Here is a 20,066-nt window from a genome sequence, read left to right on the forward strand (position 1 = left end):
AATCTGATAAAATCTTTCTTTGTAAATTTTTCTCAACGCGTAATAGCATATACACATGTTGCAACAGATATATGTATTATACTTGCTAAATATTGAACCTCAAAACAAAAATAAATAAAAACAAAAGATTGTTTAAACACTTTATGTTCCGGATTCCGAACGACTTTTGCCCTGTGGGAGGTCCTTAACAAAGACACATGTAAAGTAAATATATGATAAGTTTTCTTACCATGTCACATGGCGCTCAAAGTGTATCAGCCTGATATACATATGTGATTTGATTGGCTGAAAGGCGTCAATGCTTGGCCAGCTACGTTACTGCTGTATAAAAGCGTAACGTCCCGCCGTAGACGTTATTCAAACGTGTATTTTGCCGTATTTGATAGTTGTTCCTATTTTTGCAAACGGTCATTTAATAGTTCTTCTCTTGTGGTAGGTATGTTATTCTGGAATTATTTTTGTATATATTAACAATAAATGTTTAATCCACTAAAATAATTATTAATTATGAAATAGTTTTGTAATTGCTCGATATATACTTGTTAAATTGACAAATTATAACTTATTTATTTTCTGTAAGGTATTCTTCTTGTTTGCTTCTTGTCAGACTAGAAATGAATACTTGAAAGAGTTTTGTTATTTTGTAAAATGTTGTTGTCGGTGTCGTTGTTGATGTTTTTGTTGATGTTTTTGTTTTTGTTGCTGGTGTTGTTGTTGCTGGTGTTGTTGTTGTTGTTGTTGTTGTTGTTGTGCGTGTGTTTTGTGGTAACAGGGACCCGTTGATCAAGGATCCGTACGATCACTTTTTCGGATATTTTATTTGAAGTAGTGATATATTTCTATTCTGGAACAAATTATCTAGTTGAATACGTAAGAACCAGACTGTGTTACTAATTATTCAAAAACAATAGTAAAACAAACTATAAAGTTTGATACGAAGGACCACTATGTTTGCAATTCAACATGAAAGTAGTACAAATCAAATGTTTATCAATGTATAAATTAAATGTCGATTATATGAAAATTACTGTCATGCCATTGGCTTAAAATGATTTCAACCATTACACGTATTTATGAAGAGTTTGACCAAATAATCAAAAATACAGAAAACAACCAAAAACTATGTTTTGGAACGCTTTAAATGAATTTTCATTAAGAAATAATTTTCGTGAACGTGTAAAATAATCATGTAAAAGACGGTGAATGATGTTTATTTGACAACATACTTAATATATGAATACCTACATGCAAACACATGTAAAGTGATAAAAGCAAAATATGTAAATCACTAGATGTCAATAAGGCAAGGCTTTAAAAGTAACAAAATACTTTAACAACCATTATATACGTTTCCATATAGTTGCAGGTATATCAGACCATAACTCGTACGACAAGCTGTTATATAAAAGGACAAGTACTAACTCACTTAAAAGCATGTCCATAACAATCCATTGGTTCGCCATATTTACTTTATAATGGCAAACAAGCATGGTATATAATATGTCCATATGCGGGAAAATGACTGCGGCACATGGATTATTGCTTTGTTATATATTTATTATATTATACCTTACATAAATGTGTCCCTTCATTGTATATATAAATTCGATCGGTCCGTATATCACTGTATTCTTATAAAAACACAGTTTTATGACGTCAGCGGTCCATATTATATTTTTGGCCGGTCCGGACCTCGCCAAAAATGTTATTTGGACCGGTGACGTCATACGACTGGCAAGTGCGGCTTGCTATTTTCACAACGTCGAAAATTTGTCGCAAGTAAACATTAGAAATATTTACACACCACTTCGGGCCATATGACATTATAAAGACCGGCCAGTCAGCCCCCGAAGGATACACTTTCGGTGGCTGACTGGTCGGTCCTTATAATGTCATATGACCCTCAGTGGTGTGTAATATTTCTTAAATACGTATATTCTTAAAGATAAAGAAAAGACAGATGGACAAAAACTGAACATGCATTTTCGGACGAATGTCATTGAACCTGGTAAAAGATATTTACGGATGATGAAATGATATAGTCCTATGCCAAAAACAAGGGGACAACTGACATTTTAATAGCTGACTCATTTTTTTATTTGTAAATAACGCTGGCAGGTATTTTCTGAAAAAATTCATATTATTGAATGTCTTTACATCAATTAATTTCTAGATTATTACTGGCTTAATAGCGCTTACACATAATTACTGTAAAGATGGGTAACAATTCGTCGCCTCAGTGCCAAAGTGTTGTAACTGCTTTTGAGGCTTTTTAAGTAATTATTTCATTTACATTGTCTAATACATTGGTATTAAAGGCGATTCCATTGGCTGTAAATGTTATCTTTATATTAAAACATGAACACAATAAAAGTTCTTGTTTATATATGAAAAGTTTAGAGTAAATTATATCGTATGCAGATATTTTTGTTATTTTTTATAGAAAGAAAAAAGGTTTATTTATGACAAATATAAAACACAATACATATTTGAAATAGGCCCGTGATAAAATCAATGGAATATAATGACTTATATAAATTATAAAAGTATGCCGGAACATATTTATACACTTTTTTTTATCGAAATATATTCATTTCACAGCTTTAACCACTATATGAATAGAAGTTAATATGATTCATCAATAAATTGTGAATGGATTCTCATGTACATGTATGTTAATTTTTTATTTTTGTTTTTTTATAAAATGTTCGTGCTTGGAGTTAGGGCATTTTCATGACGTTTAATGATATAACAAACAAAAAGAGGTGAACTTGGCCATTTATTATGGAAAAAGAGTCATGCTAAATTTAATTCATGCATAAAGTCGTGCATATTAAGAAATGCTAACGGCAAAAGAAAAAAACTATATTTGCATATAAAATAAACAACGGCCATTAGTCTGTCCGGATGATGTTGAGAGAACGATAATAACGATTGTCTTGCGCATAGTTGCAACAACAAATCTATTAAGTATAAAGGCAATGTCCGGTATGGCGCTTGCTAATTGTTCGTAATTTTACAGTCCGTAAATGCTTTAAAATATTTTGTTATTAAAATATTGTCATCGTTGAACGATCCATACAGGTTTTACGTTTTCCTATTTTAAAAACTCGATAAAACGGATGATCAAAGAAATAAAGATCATCTGAATTTGTGATTAAATAATAATAATAATAATAATAATAATAATAAGACATAAACATTTGTTTCGGCAGGAAGAAGTTCAAAAATGAAGGTGCTTTTGGTAACTCTTACCTGTTTGGCACTTTGCCACGCCCAGGCTCCAGCCACGAGGACAAAATCACGCCGTGGCCCGCCGCCATCGTGGAAAGCCGCGGCACCGCCAGCATCCGCGGGCGCTCCGATCAAGTACAGACCGTTCGCCCCGCCACCCAGACGTAATGACGTGAAAGACGTCCGGGACAACTTCGGTCGCCGTCTACCAGTTCTGGAACCCGCGCCACTTTCCGCGTATCCACCGCCGCCGTCGCCCATGATCCGCGGACCTCCGCCACCAAGACGTTTTGTAAACCCACCAATTCCACGAAACCCCCTGCCGCCAGTTCGAACAAAGTAAGATTACAAAATTAGCATGTATTCAGAATAATACTTCTTTCTATTTAGGAGAGAGGAATTTGGGCTTAACAAAAGTCTCTATAAATATATTCAAAACTTCTACACGTAAAAAACACACTAAGAAACACTATTAATACCTACATATTTTTTTTTTATTTAGCATCTCAGTAATCCAATGTCTTCTGTTATCTCAAGGAGTATTGGATTCATCGGCAGACCCATCGTCGACGTCCCGCCGCCCATGGTTCCGGTGACGGACCCACCCACGCCACCGCCGACATACCCACCACAAGTGTACGAGCCTCCGTCACCGGATGCAAACAAGGAGGAGGAAGAGGAGAGCTAAGCCCTTCGATGTTCGTCTGTCTGCTTGTCGGCTGATAGCTTTCATAGACTTTACATATATACTCAACGTAAACATATTATAGGACAATTGTTTGTTTCATCGTTATATCGCCTGATACAGTACACCGTAGTGTTGTGCCGATGCTCGATTGTAATCGACAATTGATCGCAAAGGCCTACGTCGGCGACAATCGATAGAGAAATTTGAATACTGTAATCGATTATAGAAACAAGGGACGTAACCGCTACAGACTTATTTTCTTTTTCTGGTTAATGCTAGTTGATGTTGAAATGTTAAGGTGTTACTATGTTGTTATCTAGTCATATTCATGTCAGTAGCTCACTACAGTACCTGATTACAAATTGTCTTTGTAATTCAATTGCTAAAGGATTGATTCTAACATTTTAATGTTTGTCGTTTAAGTGATTTTAAAACATGTTACCGTTTATGCACCAGTCAATTGTAACCACGGCCACCCCAGGTCCACGGGGTATACCGGGGATAGCCGGGGAAATGGGCCGTGTTTTTACCTTCCATGTGGCCCCGCTGTGCCGGGTGAATGCGGTGGTTTTGTATTCACGCCAAATATAGCGGGGAATGTGCCTTCCTAAGGGTTCCTGGGGTTCGGGGGCATTTGGCGGGGATTTTGCCATCAGTTTGTCCCCGCAGGGCGGGGGTTTTACCCGGGCTTGGATGGACCGAAATTCAAAGTCCCCGCTATTCCCCGGACCTGGAGGGGCCGTGGTTACAACTGACTGGTGCATTACTTCTTACATTGTAAGAATTTAGTTTTCTCAGTTTTCTGAAAGAAAATATTCTTGTTTACCATATGGAATATTCAACTGTTTGTTGTACTTGTTACTGACTGATTACTAAAATGAAATTGATATCTGTCTTTGTGTTTATCTTACACATGTTTACAATTCTAAATGTAAGACAAAAATAAGAGCCTATGGTCTCATGTTCTGTAAAAGTAACTTGTAAGGCCAAAAAAAAATTGTTTGTTTAGGGTAACCTTCCCAACATTTCTAGGTAGGGTAGGTAGGGAATTTTTTTTTCAAAATCTGTCTTAAGTTCAGATTGTTTTCTTATATCATATAAACAATAATTCTGATTAAAATCTGCATTTATCAGCCCTTCGTAACTCTCTATTCGCTAACGAATATTTTTTTTTATCAGAAACGGTAAAAAATAGTTAGGGTCGGCGCATTTTTATAGGTAGGTTCGGGTTACCCGAAACGGACAAATATTTTTTTAGGCCTAAACACTAAAAGATAGTTGCGCTCTGAATAAATAATGTAATTTATACAAAAAGAATGTACAAAAAATGTTGTAAGGGAACATTGGTGCTTAAAACTGGTGTATGTTCTGTATCTGTTTACCTTAAATATGATGACAAAAGATACTTAAATAATGATTAAATCGATTTAAAAACGATCATTGATCGGTTTCATAAACCGATTATCGATAGTATTTTTTTCTAACCGATTCCCAACACTAGAACTTCACCTAGTTGACACTTCACGAGTGAAAATGTTATTTTGGTGTTCATTGGGTAAAATATAGTGTTCCCTTAAAGTTAGTAGAAATAACATATATTATAAGATACGAATAAATGTATTATACGTGATTTTATTTAAATGGAATAAGTCATCATGTTATAGTCCGCGGTGGAAATTGGGATCCGGCCAGTTGACGTGTCACGGTACCATTAACTGTAATTGTTTTTGTTTTTTTTTTGTTAAAAACTTAATGAAATGTGTTTGTGTTATAGTAAGATGACATCAGGCAAAATCTTAATGATTAAGAATGGGCGGAGTGGGCGAAGCTGCTAATTCAACCGCCACCACCATCGCCATAATAATAATGATAGTGTAATTATTAAAACAATCGTATTAAACAAAACATATTGTTATGAAATGCTTAGAAAAAGTAAATTATAAAGAAAGATAAATCACCTGTCATCCAATATCTCGCGGCAAAATAATCAACACGTGAACCAAAGCTGTGTCAACAGGGCCTTCTATGCAAAACTTATTAAATGTCTGACTTTTATGCATTACGGGCAACATGAACCGTTCATTGACAGACTGGTATATCACACACACACACACACACGCACTCACACACACACGCACACACGCACGCGCATGCGCACACACGCACGCACGAACACACACACACACATACGCACAAGCAAGCGGACGCGCGCACACACACACGCAAGCGCGCGCGCACACACACATACGCACAGAACTGTGTTATTATTTGTGTTAATACAGTTACAAAACTCACATTTATACAATATTTCGAATAACCACAAGTGTGTTTTGTCATCAGTTTATTTACAGGTTACAATATAACAGTATGAATAATTCTCTTCGAGTTTATTGCTGCAATTAAGTTCTTGATATTGGTTTTCGTAAAGCGTCTGGTTACCGTTTGCCAGCACTGGCCCTGCTTCGCACCAGCAACAAACCTAGAACGCTTAAACCCTTTTAAGGCACATTAGATCATTTTAAAAAAAGAGACTTTACATACATACATACAAATGCGACGAAAATGTTTGAGGTATCACAATTCGAAATCGGTCTAATTGTACCCATACAACAAGTAACTATTTTGTTGAGATATATTTGGTACTAGAACAAATAACATTCTGCAGAATAAGTTGTAGACCTAGGCCTGCAAGGCCTATATGTAGATACGACACTGTAGTATTATAATTATATATATAGTATTTCCATTTTTAAAATACAACTGGGCACTCCATTTGGTTTAAAGTTTTTCCCAAATGTGTTTCATTTTTCTTGTTTTATTTTGCAATTTACTTTTAACTTTAGCACTGAATATGTTATCAAATGTACTGTAACAGTACAAGAAATATGATATTAGCTGTATAAACGCTGCCTTTAACTTTGCTACATTGTGTTATGTAAAAACAATTAAAGATACCGTACATTTTGCAATTGAAATTTCAGCACAGCTATAAAGTATTACAAAAGGCTGTGCTAAAATTGAATTGAATCGATATTACTAATATATATACTCAAGGAATGATGTAACTACTATATAGTTGATTTTTTCCATGTTTACTTCATCGCGCCGACGCACAGAGCGCAAATTCATCTTCTAAGAATTTTAGTCCAAAGCCACGTTTGAAGATAATGGGTCCGATACCATTTGAACTTCGTAATGATTCCTTCAGGTTAAGTATGGTCAGACACTCAATGACTATCGGACCATGTTTAAATGCGTCCTTGACCTAAAAGGCGCGTGGATGAAATATGAATTGGTTCAATGCGCTGAAAATGTGTACAAGGTTGTTCGGAAATATTTTCATTGTTTGAGGATTTGAAAGGACAGGCACAACTATATATCTGGCCTTTGACCTCGAGCGGTGGCCTTGGCTTTTAGCCTTTGACTCCTAGCGGTGGCCTTTGCATTCAACCTTTGACTCTTGGCGGTGGCCTTGTCATTCAACCTTTGTAAGACATTGACCTTGAAAGTACGAGAGTGGAATATGTGCTCGGTATGTTAGCCGGAGGGGTTGAACATCTTCGTCAAGATATTTTGAAATTCTCCAATTGTTTGATGATTAGTATAGCGGAAACAAATAATGGGTATTTGACCTTTAACCCCGACTGGGAACTTAATCACAAGATTCGGAAAATGAACCAAGAAAGTTTAAAATCTTTCCATCAGTTGAGGTGTCTAGGAGTAGACATGAAACAGTGTCTGACATTCGGACACTCAGCACAAAACGGAACAACACACCGTGCATTACGGAGCATAAAGCCAACCAGCTGTTATTTGAATCATGGCTATAACCAGGAAGATGCCAGAGCCAATTGTGTCACTATCTCATACACTCATACCGTCTCCGTGGCCTAGTGGTTAAGGCATCCGCCTACGGAGCGGGCGGTTGAAGTTTCGAGTCTCACACGGGCTTATTCTGACTAGGCCAGCAGCTAGTTAAATCGACGGGTACCGATTGCATTCCTGCAAGGCGCCTGGCAATTGGGATAGGAATCGGGGCAAAGATGCTCACGAATGTAGGTGTCTCATAAGCCCAACGGGCTGGTCTTTAACTAAAAGGGGTGACACTATAATAAACAAACACTTTACTTTACTTTTACACTATAGAAAAGTTTAGTTTTAAGTTACCATTTTATTTAATTATTTGCTGACTCGTGACGTGGTGCAGTACAATAAATTAACCACAGGTTATTATTCTTAACAATTGAAATATGGTGTCTTTGGTATTAACTATTTCGCAGGATTAAACCTACTTTCTGAGATTGAGTATTTTATCTTAGTGCACAAACAAATAATTAGGATAAACAGACTGCCAAGAAATGAAAGATTATGTTTATTATGTCATACACAGAAAATTGAGGATGAATTTCATTTTGTTATAAGATGTAATTGTTCCGATGACCTCCGTTCAATTTTTATTAAAAAGTATTATTATGTAAAACCCAGCATGTTTAAATTTACTCAACTAGTTAGTAGTAATAACAAAACAACTATTGTAAATTTATGTAAATTTTTGGTACAGGCAAATAATAGAAGAAACCTATTAATCATTGATATTGTTTAAGTCGTAGCCGTATATTCACTGTTGTGACCACTAATCATCTGCATTTCCATAATGTATCTAAATAACTAGAAAAAACAGCTTCTTATATCTATTATTATTCACAATATTGTTATACATGAACATTCTCAATATTTCTTGAGCTATTCTTGGATTGTTATTGATATTGGCTACCTTGTAACGATGATCACACGCATGAATATTTTGTTTAATTGGATATATTTGTTTGACGAGATGCTTTGTTGCATAAGTCGAAATAAACTTCTTCTTCTAAAAAAAACAACAACAAAAAACAAACAAAGATAAACAATGTCTCTTAATAATACGTTGTGTTTTTGTTTTGTTTTTTAAAATTAGATATATATATATATATTTGTACATATGTATGCATATCTCCTTTTAGGAGGAAATAAAGATTTTGATTGATTTGATTGATTGATTGACTTTATAATGTAAGATTATTTATACATATTGATATGAAAGCGTTGTTAAGTAAAAAGGGGTTGTTTGATTATAACGTAGAGGAATTTTGAAGTTTCGAATACATAGTATAACTAGTTCGCTTTATTTTATCCATGCAATTAGTCATTTATTCAGTCTGTGAGTCAGTCATTCAGTCTTAGTCAGTTATTTGATTGGAACGCGCATACACTTAATAATTATAATTTGGGTTTCTCTCAAATAATGAACATTCTTTGCTATGCCCCTTTTATTACAAATGTTGTTAATACGTAATATGCGTAACGACATAAATGTAACATGGCCCATGATCGAGGATAAAAATATCTGAAACCTTAAAAGAAATAAAACGTCACAATAATAAAATGACAATTTGTCAGATATCACTTAAATTTAATGACTCGAAATGTGTATTCAAAAATGATTCGTTGAAATTAAACAATTTTCCGTCGCCTAAGGTAAAACGTTGACGTTTAATTTTCCGTTATACGTAAAATTCAATCAATGACTAATGACAAACGATCAACAAAAATAAAATTATTATTGAATAAGTTAGACATTGACAGTGTGTTTGGGTGGATAGTATTATTTAATATTTATTATTTTAATTTATTGGCAATACTAATAATCATATAATTAATACATACTTGTACTCATATGTTTTGGACGTTTTGAAGTGGAATAAAGTGGTGATTTTGACATTTTCATTTACAAGGTAAGATTTTACTTTTGTCGAAGTCAAATTGATCATATACTGAGATAAATTAGTTCATAAAAATACTGTTATGAAACATTTATTAAATATTTTATCAGTATTCAACGAAATATTCTAGACCATTCAAATTGGAATAACTGCGTTTCATTTAATGCTTGGCTCGAACTATTTATGAAATGTGTTATAATGATAGTCTAACAAATTTTAAATTATTCATGTTTTTTTTTCTTTCTTATTTCGTTTAAATAAGGACGGAGTAGAGTAAATTTGTCTTCCATATGAATGGAATTACATACAACACTGACACTGTATTTGGTTTGGATCTGTTATTTTAACTAGCGGAAAAAGATGCATGTTTAGAAATAAAATGTTCACCCGCTTACTTAACAAATCAACACATCAATGTTTCCGTGACAAAGAGGGACACGTCCGTTTTTGAACACCATTATCATCATCATCATCATCATCGTCACCACCACCACCACCACCACCACCACCACCACCACCACCACCATCATCATCATCATCATCATCATCATCATCATCATCATCATCATCATCATCATCATCATCATCATCATCATCATCATCCCTAAGCCTAGTTATGTCACAGTATAAATATAAATTCAAATGTTTTGCGCAGTACAACGACAGACCAGTTGGTCTTCCTTCCCTTTGGGCAAAATATACGCATCAAAATAAAGTCAGCCGTGTAAACGTGTTCTAAACTAAAAGTTGTCAAAATAACATCAATAAATGAAACACAGTAAAGAAAAAAACAGTACCACTAACAGCAACAACAGCAACAGCGGAAAGATACCATTGAACAAATGTATTGACAACTAATAATTGAAAATAGATTCTATATCAAATATCGAAAAGGAAAAGGAAATAAACTTACCATCATATAAATAATGATGATAGCTATGAAAAATAAATTATGAAACTATAAAGTTAGTTTGCTAATTCCAAAGATATTCCTTTTTTTATTTAAGGAACTCTTACTGACGATGACACAATGTTGGTCATGTGCGATGCTATTTATAGTTCTATTCATCAGTCACGTGGCAATGTCACGTGGGCAGGATACAGCAACGGAAACAGACGAGGACAAGATGTTTGAAATGGGACCAAACGACCTTATACGTAAGTGATTAGGTCAAAAATTAAACTGCTGTGTATGAACACACCCGGACAACGTCGTCCCAACATAGTTTTTTTGTAATTGCTTATTTACAGCAAATTTAACTTTATTATATAATCTGCTCAGATGTATAATATTCAATAGTACGATGCTTGATTATTGTGTTTTATTTATATTTAAACATCATATTACATTATTATAAGCTGTGTGTATATACGCTGTCTTGGCCACATAACTGTTTATACCATTTGTAAATGGCCAAAGGCAAGAAGTCGATTTGCCAATAAAACTTGAAACTTGAGTTATATTTAATTGTTTACGCCATTTGAAAGAATGATTGACCATTTAAGCTTATATGAACTTGATTGGCATTTTCTGTCCGAACAAACAACTAAGCCATAAAACGTTTTATAATAATACTGTTCGGTGGTAAGGCCTGTGTAAGAGCAGTCTAACTTATGGTTTTCTTTTTAATAAAGTCCAGGTTATTGCAAACACCGATATTGTCAATAAATAATAAAAATATAGCTCGCAAACCAGGACTCTTATATACACTGAGGAATAATTTAACCTTTAATAAGCGATTTGTTGAAAAATCGTTACTAACGCATTTCAAAATCGTGGACTTTAAAGACAATATTTGAGCATATATAAACATTATTGAAGGATCCAGCAGTCAGTATTTTAGTTTTAACAATCCGAATGATCCAGCAGTCAGTATTTTAGTTTTAACAATCCGAATGATCCAGCAGTCAGTATTTTAGTTTCAACAATCCGAATGATCCAGCAGTCAGTATTTTAGTTTTAACAATCCGAATGATCCAGCAGTCAGTATTTTAGTTTTAACAATCCGAATGATCCAGCAGTCAGTATTTTAGTTTTAACAATCCGAATGATTTGCCATACTTTATTTCGTCACAATATAGAGTGCATTTTACAAAACATGAGCGCATTCCTTTAAGGAATATATGTCAGTGGGCAAACGTAGTGACCAAGGGACGACTTGTCCAGCTACATTTGTAAAGGCATGCTAGCTAGCTCGCAACAAGATTATTCGTACCCTAGTGGTAGAGTAGACCATGAAATTGTCACATACACAACCACATCACCTCATCCTTGTTGAGTGTGTAAAAAATGTTCATTATAAACTTAGGCATAAGGGGTGAATCGTCGAGAAATAGAATAAGTATTAGGGTGTGTCGTGCATACTTGATGTGATTCCTTTTGTTTGCAGTGGTAAACGTAGCGGCCAAGGGACGAGTTGTTGAACTGCTTGCGAACGAGTTAGCGCGCACCGAGATTATCCGTGCTCTGTTGGTAGAATATGCCAAGGAGTGCGTCACGAACATAACGGCCCTGGAAAAGACTTGTCTCGACTGTATGATGAACCGATGTCAAAACAGGTGGGTGGCGTAGTGATTAACAAAGGATGTCATTATGACAAATCATCATCAAGCCAGAACTATTGGGAAATAATGAAACTTTTGTACTTATTATTAAATAATCCCGCTATGGAAATAATAATGTGAAAGTCAAGTTGCATGTAGAGATTTAATGAAATATTAGAAATAAATAATTATGGAACCAATGTTCAACATTCAAGCATTCTATTTGTATGTCAACTTTTCCAGAACAACAACAACAACGACAAAACAACGTTTATCGAGTTTATTATTTAAACACACTCAGTATTATAACTGATTCCTGTATTTCAGACGCCAGGAGTGCCACATTGAAGGCCCGCCTCTGTCCGAGATGATAAACCATGACCCGTCCCCTGTACAGGGCCTCCAGTTTCTATCCCAGGGTCCGCGGGACGTCACGACGGGGATGAAGAATTTTGCAAACAGGGCTAGAACTGATATTCTACAGGGTAAGTGTTTTATGTTGACGTTTCCTAAAACTAAAATAGTTTACTATGGCAAAGCAACACAAATCATAACACACTCATGGAACATTCGGATCACCATACATAAGGACATAAAATAATTTTCATTGTACAGGTACATTAGCCTTCCTGAAAACGAGAAATGAACCACATCAACATAATTTGCCTCCTTCTTTTGTTTTCGTATTGATACATCAACTGACTAAAGCTGACACAAAATATATTCAGATCCGGAACCTTTGATTTGTTGTTTTTATTGATGAGTTGAATTGTTTTGGTGATTTAGCATAATTTTGTGTTATTTAAATACTTTTTAATTTTGGGTCCGAGTTTTAGGCATTTTCACTATTTAAAACACCCTCATTGTTGCATTTCCAGGAGTACCAGAAGCTCTGCGTAAGGAAAGCGAGGCCATCATGCAGATAGAAGTGGAACAGAGCCTTCGAGACCTTAACGACAATATAGACACCGACAAGGCCCTCCGGACCATCAGCTTGCACGTGCAGAAGGCGGCCGATAATGTCCATAAGCTGCCCAACATTGGGGAGAAAGTGGGCTCCATTATTGTCGGTATGTTGTTTCAGAGATATCTTATCATTGGCATGAAACTAAGGTAAACGTTCTTCATTTGAGCGTATATATGTTTAAGCTAAATAATATCAGTAACTACAAATTGTTTTCTCCCCTCCCCTGCCCCCATATGTCGATTATGTAGAATCATCACTATGATTTCTAGCCAAAGGTTGCCGTCAAATAGTGCGACAGATTAAAGCGAACAAAGGGAGATCATTTTAAATGTATTGGTGTTTAAATTAACGCGAATGTTTGAATATGGATTGAGTAAGGTTGGGCCAATGAGAGTGATTAGTATAATGGTGTCAAAACTTGTTTCACAGTCGTTGTAAAATTATAAGTTTTAACTACGTAAGATAGGGGACGACGAATAAAACAAACAAAAAGATAGGGAAAAACCCAATATAACTACCAGTCGGCCATCTTGTAGGTGATCGCAAACACATCATGTCATGAACCACACTCTCTTATAACACGTACGCGTCGCGTACCGCAACCCCTCTGTCACGGCTGCAAAAGAGATTGTGGCGTGAGGTTATATTAACATAAACGTCCATTTCTTCCACGTAAAATATCTGAATATGGTTTAAAAATTGCAAAAATGCATGTACGTTTTGCGGCAGATTTTAAGACACTGCCGAACGTTTCGTTATTAATTGAACAATTGGTCTTGTTTACAATATAGCAAACTTGATTTTTTTTATGAGTTTTGAATAATTCTTGGGAATGAGGTAAGAAGACCATGGTTGCTTAACCACGCCCATTTACACAACATGATTTGCCCACTTTCAGACAATGAAGACCGCGCAGTAAATCTCGCGCAGCTGTTGGGGCGGAAGTTGAAGCAGTCACGCCCTTTTCTTGAGTCCATCAACCATAATGGCGCGCGCATCATGGAGAAAATGCCTGACGTCCTTGTCCAGGTTTGTCCATTTTTGACCTGTCAGGGTAGGTTACATAGTCGGTTAACCCCGGTACTAAATAACGACCTGGTCCACTAAGTGATAATCAACTGTGTATGGAATAATGTGTCGAAGTAACGAGGAATGCAAAATGTGATTGTTTTTCATAATAAAGCTGTTTGATCTAGGTTTTTATTTATCAATATTAGTATACCCATCAAATAGGGCCTAGTATCATTCAAAGGTACATAGTATGTTAGAATAAGAATAACAGTGTATTATACATGAAAATTAATATTTCATTCTGGTAGCTTAAGCTAAAATCATTATAATAGCCCGGATTACTCTTAACCCTAGAAAACTATAAGAAGTTGTTCTTACTACCTAGAAGTAACTATGACAACCGTACAAACATTTCCCGACTATCCTACTGCTCCTTACAGACAAATGCACCGTTCTTCTCTATACCTCAGGTTGAAGACAGAGTGACGGACTTCAAGTCGAAGGTATCGGGCGTGTTCAGTAGGGTGATGGACACTTTCCAGAAAGTCATGGGTACGTACATAGCATAAAGTCATGGGTACGTTCCTAGCATAAAGTCATGGGTACGTGCATAGCATAAAGCTATGGGTACGTACATATCATAAAGTCATAGCTACGTACATAGCATAACGTTATGGGTACGATCATAGCATCAAGTCATGGAGACGTACATAGCCTAAATCCATGGATCCGTACATAGCATAAAGTCATATGTATATAAATAGCATAACGTCATGGGTACGTACATAGCATAAAATTAAAGGTACGTACATAGCATATAGCCATGGGTACGTACATAGCATAAAGTCATAGGTACGTACATAGCATAACGTTATGGGTACGTTCATAGCATAAAGTCATGGGTACGTACATATCATAACGTCATGGGTACGTACATAGCATAACGTCATGGGTACGTACATAGCATAACGTCATGGGTACGTGCATAGCATTAAGCCATGGGTACGTACATAGCAGAAAGTCATGGGTACGTACAATACATAAAGTCATGGGTACGTACATTACATAAAGTCATGGGTACGTACATTACATAAAGTCATGGATACGGACATAGCATTAAGGCATGGATATGTACTTAGCATAAAGTCATTGGTACGTACAACGCATAAAGTCATGGGTATGCGCATAGCATCAAATCATGGGTACGTACATAGTAAAACGCCATGGGTACGTTCATAGCATAAAGCCATTGGCATGTAGATAGCATTACGTTATTGGTACGTACATAGCATGAAGCCCTGTGTACGTGCTTAGCATTACGTCATGGGTACGTAGAAAGCATAAAGTCATGGGTACGTACTAAGCATAAGGTCATGGGTACGTTCATAGCATAATTTCATGGGTTCGTACTTAGCATAAAATCATGGGTACTTACTAAGCAATACGCTATGGGTACGTTCATAGCATAAATTCATGGGTTTGTACATAGCATAATGCCATGGGTACGTACATAGCATAAAGCCATGGGTATGTACATAGCATAAAGTCATGGTTACGTATTTAGCATAAAGTCATGGGTATGAACAAAGCATAAAGTCATGGTTACGTATTTAGCATAAAGTCATGGGTACGTATTTAGCATAAAGTCATGGTTACGTATTTAGCATAAAGTCATGGGTATGAACAAAGCATAAAGTCATGGGTACGTACATAGCATAAAGTCATGGTTACGTATTTAGCATAAAGTCATGGGTATGAACAAAGCATAAAGTCATGGGTACGTACATAGCATAAAGTCATGGGTACGTACATAGCATAAAGTCATGGGTACGTATTTAGCATAAAGTCATGGGTATGAACAAAGCATAAAGTCATGGTTACGTATTTAGCATAAAGTCATGGGTATGTACATAGCATAAAGTCATGGTTACGTATTTAGCATAAAGTCATGGGTATGTACATAGCATAAAGTCATGGTTACGTATTTAGCATAAAGTCATGGGTATGAACAAAGCATAAAGTCATGGTTACGTATTTAGCATAAAGTCATGGGTATGTACATAGCATAAAGTCATGGTTACGTACATAGCATAAAGTCATGGGTATGTACATAGCATAAAGTCATGGTTACGTATTTAGCATAAATTCATGGGTATGAACAAAGCATAAAGTCATGGTTACGTATTTAGCATAAAGTCATGGGTATGTACATAGCATAAAGTCATGGGTACGGTTTGAGCATAAATTCATGGATATGTACATAGCATGTACCATTATACATGGATATTACAAACATTGAAACGTTGTTCAGCATATACAGATGATCATCAAGATCATCTTTGATAGTTCTATCCCTTTTTAAATAAGATCCGTAAAAAAGGTCGAAGCAGGTATATCAACTTAGTAATACAATGGCCCGAGTGTTCAAAACTATGATAACAACGATGAAAGTTAACAACCTAATTAACAATATCGTTGTTAATCTTAAAGGAGAACTATTTTACGATGTGCTCATATATTTAAAGAAAAGAAGTGCAGCTAAAACAGTTCTCCAACATCTTGTTTGAAATACTGCACATCATAAGTGCATCTATGAAACTTCCAGAGCATTATAAAATTGATAGATGGCGTTAACAACGGTGTCTCGTGGGGACATAATGATAGACCGGCTTCCGCGCAACATCGATCTGATCTATATTAAACCACGTTTACACTGCAGATTCCCCTGAAACGCCGGTCCAGAACGGCAACATGATGGGCCAGCCCCAGTTGAACCAGTTCCAACAGTCCCCCAACTTCATGCAGGTACGGGTTCACAAAAACAGGGCTTTGTTAATTAAAGTATATATACTCGTACATGTAAATGTCGACCAACCGTATAGGCCAATGTTTTGTGTGGGTTATGACAGGTTGTCATCAGTCCTAAATCTTATAAATTCATACTAACTTGATCGTTTTTAAATCATCCATTATATATAATGTTTCCCGTTATAACAAAAGGGTAATTCATGCATCTCCTTCCGGTAATTGCGATGCAGCATCCATGCAGCTGTGACAGGATTACAAGGAAGCTAGTGAACTAAACTTATGATGAATTGTCTTCCGTAGTATCAATATGTCACTATCGTTTTCGCTATCATCCAATTGCAGACGGCCCCCGGTGGTCCTAACATGGCTCTCCAGCATCCAGGCGGCTCCCAGATGATGGGCAACCAAGCGGCCATGCAACAACTGCAACAGGCGAGAATGAAGGAGCAACAGCTACGCCAGCAACTTATGCAGCAACAAATGCAGCAGCAGCAACAACAACATATGCTCCAGAATCAGATGCTGCAGAATCAGATTCCTCAGGTATATTTTTTTATTATTTTGCGTACCCCACTTCAGCTCGTCTGCTCTATGAAAAAATAAGATAAGGTACTGTCATGTGTTTGTATCGTCGGCTTCAGTGGCGGTGCCGCCGTATTCGGCGTAACGCAAGTATTATTGTCACACGTACATTTAGCAATTGCTGAACGCATTTTAAGTAAGGCCGATACATCTTGATACCATAATATTCTGATTATGCCCCTTTGCCAATCGAGAAAAACGAAGAAACGCTGGTATAATTACGTATGGTTGTTTTCTACCGGCGTTGCTTTTATTCATGCATGTGTATTCAATGACTGTATCAATACGTTTAAGGACGAAAGGAATACACAAGTTATTACAATAATAATAGCATGTTCCCTTATTCTAAACAGCAAGGCCAACAAGGTTTTCAACAACAGCAGAGGATGCAGGGTATTCCAGCTCAGCCTTTTGGCCAAGGACCAGACAGTCAGGTTCAAATGGTTGCACTTCAAGGTCAAATTCAGCCTCAATTTCAAGGTCAATCGGCAGTCTTTCAAGGTCAAAATGCTCAGCCCGGTATGGCTGCTGGAAACATGCAGCCTGATATGTCAAACATCGTTCCTCTAAATCCTCAGCAAAATTTCCAACCGCAGGCAATCGATCAACGTCAAGGTCAGATGCAAGGTCAAGTATCTGTTGGTGGCAGACGAAAGCGTCACGATGATCCAGATTGCAAGCGTCTTGAAGATAACCCGGACAAATACTGTCGTAAATTTGAACCAGAATGCCACAACTGCACACTGGAGAAACGACTACGGTTTGAAGGTAAATTGTCCTTAATTAGGTATTTTTAATCTAAATTTTGTGTTAACATTGTCATTCTGGTTCCCCGTTTTGAAGTGTTGTGTACCGTATTGGTATTATTATTAATATTATGAATAATGTTAGGCAATAATATGTCTCAAATATAGCATAACCTTTCTTGTTACTTGCATTACGGCGCGTACACATATTCAGTTGCCTATACACAACTATACACAACTATACACAACTATACACAACTATACACAACTGTACACAACTATACACAACTATACACAACTGTACACAACTATACACAACTATACACAACTATACACAACTGTACACAACTGTACACAACTGTACACAACTGTACACAACTGTACACAACTGTACACAACTATACACAACTGTACACAACTATACACAACTATACACAACTGTACACAACTGTACACAACTGTACACAACTGTACACAACTATACACAACTGTACACAACTATACACAACTATACACAACTATACACAACTATACACAACTATACACAACTATACACAACTATACACAACTGTACACAACTGTACACAACTGTACACAACTATACACAACTGTACACAACTATACACAACTATACACAACTATACACAACTGTACACAACTGTACACAACTGTACACAACTGTACACAACTATACACAACTGTGCGCAACAATATCCGACCACGAAGTTCTCTATAAAGCTTTTAAAAAATGCATTCATATTAAATGGACAATTTGAAACAGAACAAAAATAATACGAGTGTTGACCATTTATCTCAGTCTGTGGCGAAGGAGTGGAGCGAGCACGTGATGAAATTAAAAGAATAGACGAGTCCGTCGCCAACTACCTAAAAGCGTATAATGAATATGTGGCAAAGGAGAAACTCGTGTTCAAGGTACGTCACTTCTGGTTTAATTATTATTGTTCAGATTATGTCGGGTGTTTACGTAAAACTCAGCTTATGTAACGTTTATTACACGGAATATGAGCGTGTTTTGTTTTCCAAACGCGTTAAAAGGCGGTTTATTCCCAGAGAAAGAGGATCTTTAAGAACGTTTACTCATTGCATGTCCATTTTGGCTATATTGTGACGTATATTTGATCAGGGGAATTTGGTGAGCAGCATTTCCCACATTTGATATAAACGAAAACCCTGTTACGCCCTTTATCAAGTTGTTATTGACACATAATTATGTTTACAGGTGGAATACAACTCCAAGAATCGTCTCCGAAAAACCACGTCGTACTTTGACGCCATGATCACAGCCAAGGTAGGACCATCTGTGTTCACCTTTAAATCTAAAATGATCATCAACATAAAAGATGTGCGTGCAACGGGAAGCCAAATTGGTGATGAAATTTGGGAAAAGCTGTGGGAAAATGAGGTGTTCGCGGAGGCAAAAGAGATCTTACTGCCGATTCGAAAAGAAAACATTCTAGGTCAAGCCCAGGTCAAGGACGTTCACTCAGCGCACGCGCAGACAAATCCAACAGGCGGAAGTCAGTCGATCGTTCCGTCGTGTAGTGCTATTATGTGTGCAATTCTGTCGACGGTTGTTCTCTTGTTGTAGACATTGTATCAAATGTGATTTAATCTATGTTTGTCTCACATGTTCGCATGTTGTGGTACATGCCGTTGTGTTTCTTTGTAATGAAATTGTAATGATATAATTATTTCGTTTGTGA

The 20,066-nt window shown here is 36.3% G+C and overlaps 2 protein-coding genes across 6 annotated transcripts; both read left to right on the forward strand.

The window, feature by feature from the left end:
• Positions 1 to 374: 374 nt before the first annotated feature.
• LOC128237258 (uncharacterized) lies at positions 375 to 4,811 on the forward strand. Of its 4 annotated transcripts, none has more exons than XM_052952633.1 (3): positions 375 to 436; positions 3,216 to 3,573; positions 3,772 to 4,811. In XM_052952633.1, the coding sequence occupies exons 2-3, from the start codon at positions 3,230 to 3,232 to the stop codon at positions 3,920 to 3,922; spliced, it is 495 nt and encodes a 164-aa protein (XP_052808593.1). In that variant the 5' UTR covers positions 375 to 436; positions 3,216 to 3,229; the 3' UTR covers positions 3,923 to 4,811. The 4 variants fall into 4 exon arrangements, with proteins under 4 accessions (XP_052808593.1, XP_052808598.1, XP_052808585.1 ...); XM_052952638.1 differs by having other exon boundaries at positions 378 to 432; XM_052952625.1 differs by lacking the exon at positions 375 to 436 and adding an exon at positions 2,925 to 2,988.
• Positions 4,812 to 9,568: 4,757 nt separating this feature from the next.
• On the forward strand, positions 9,569 to 19,965 carry LOC128237329 (uncharacterized). 2 transcript variants are annotated; one of them, XM_052952751.1, is made up of 12 exons: positions 9,569 to 9,696; positions 10,692 to 10,842; positions 12,075 to 12,243; positions 12,556 to 12,713; positions 13,107 to 13,298; positions 14,094 to 14,224; positions 14,677 to 14,758; positions 16,926 to 17,011; positions 17,357 to 17,557; positions 17,950 to 18,364; positions 19,160 to 19,275; positions 19,583 to 19,965. In XM_052952751.1, the coding sequence occupies exons 2-12, from the start codon at positions 10,707 to 10,709 to the stop codon at positions 19,949 to 19,951; spliced, it is 2,055 nt and encodes a 684-aa protein (XP_052808711.1). In that variant the 5' UTR covers positions 9,569 to 9,696; positions 10,692 to 10,706; the 3' UTR covers positions 19,952 to 19,965. The 2 variants fall into 2 exon arrangements, with proteins under 2 accessions (XP_052808711.1, XP_052808717.1); XM_052952757.1 differs by having other exon boundaries at positions 18,193 to 18,364.
• The last annotated feature ends 101 nt before the right edge of the window (positions 19,966 to 20,066 follow it).

This window comes from Mya arenaria, chromosome 1 (genome assembly GCF_026914265.1).
Source record: "Mya arenaria isolate MELC-2E11 chromosome 1, ASM2691426v1".
Taxonomy (NCBI): Eukaryota; Metazoa; Mollusca; class Bivalvia; order Myida; family Myidae; genus Mya; species Mya arenaria.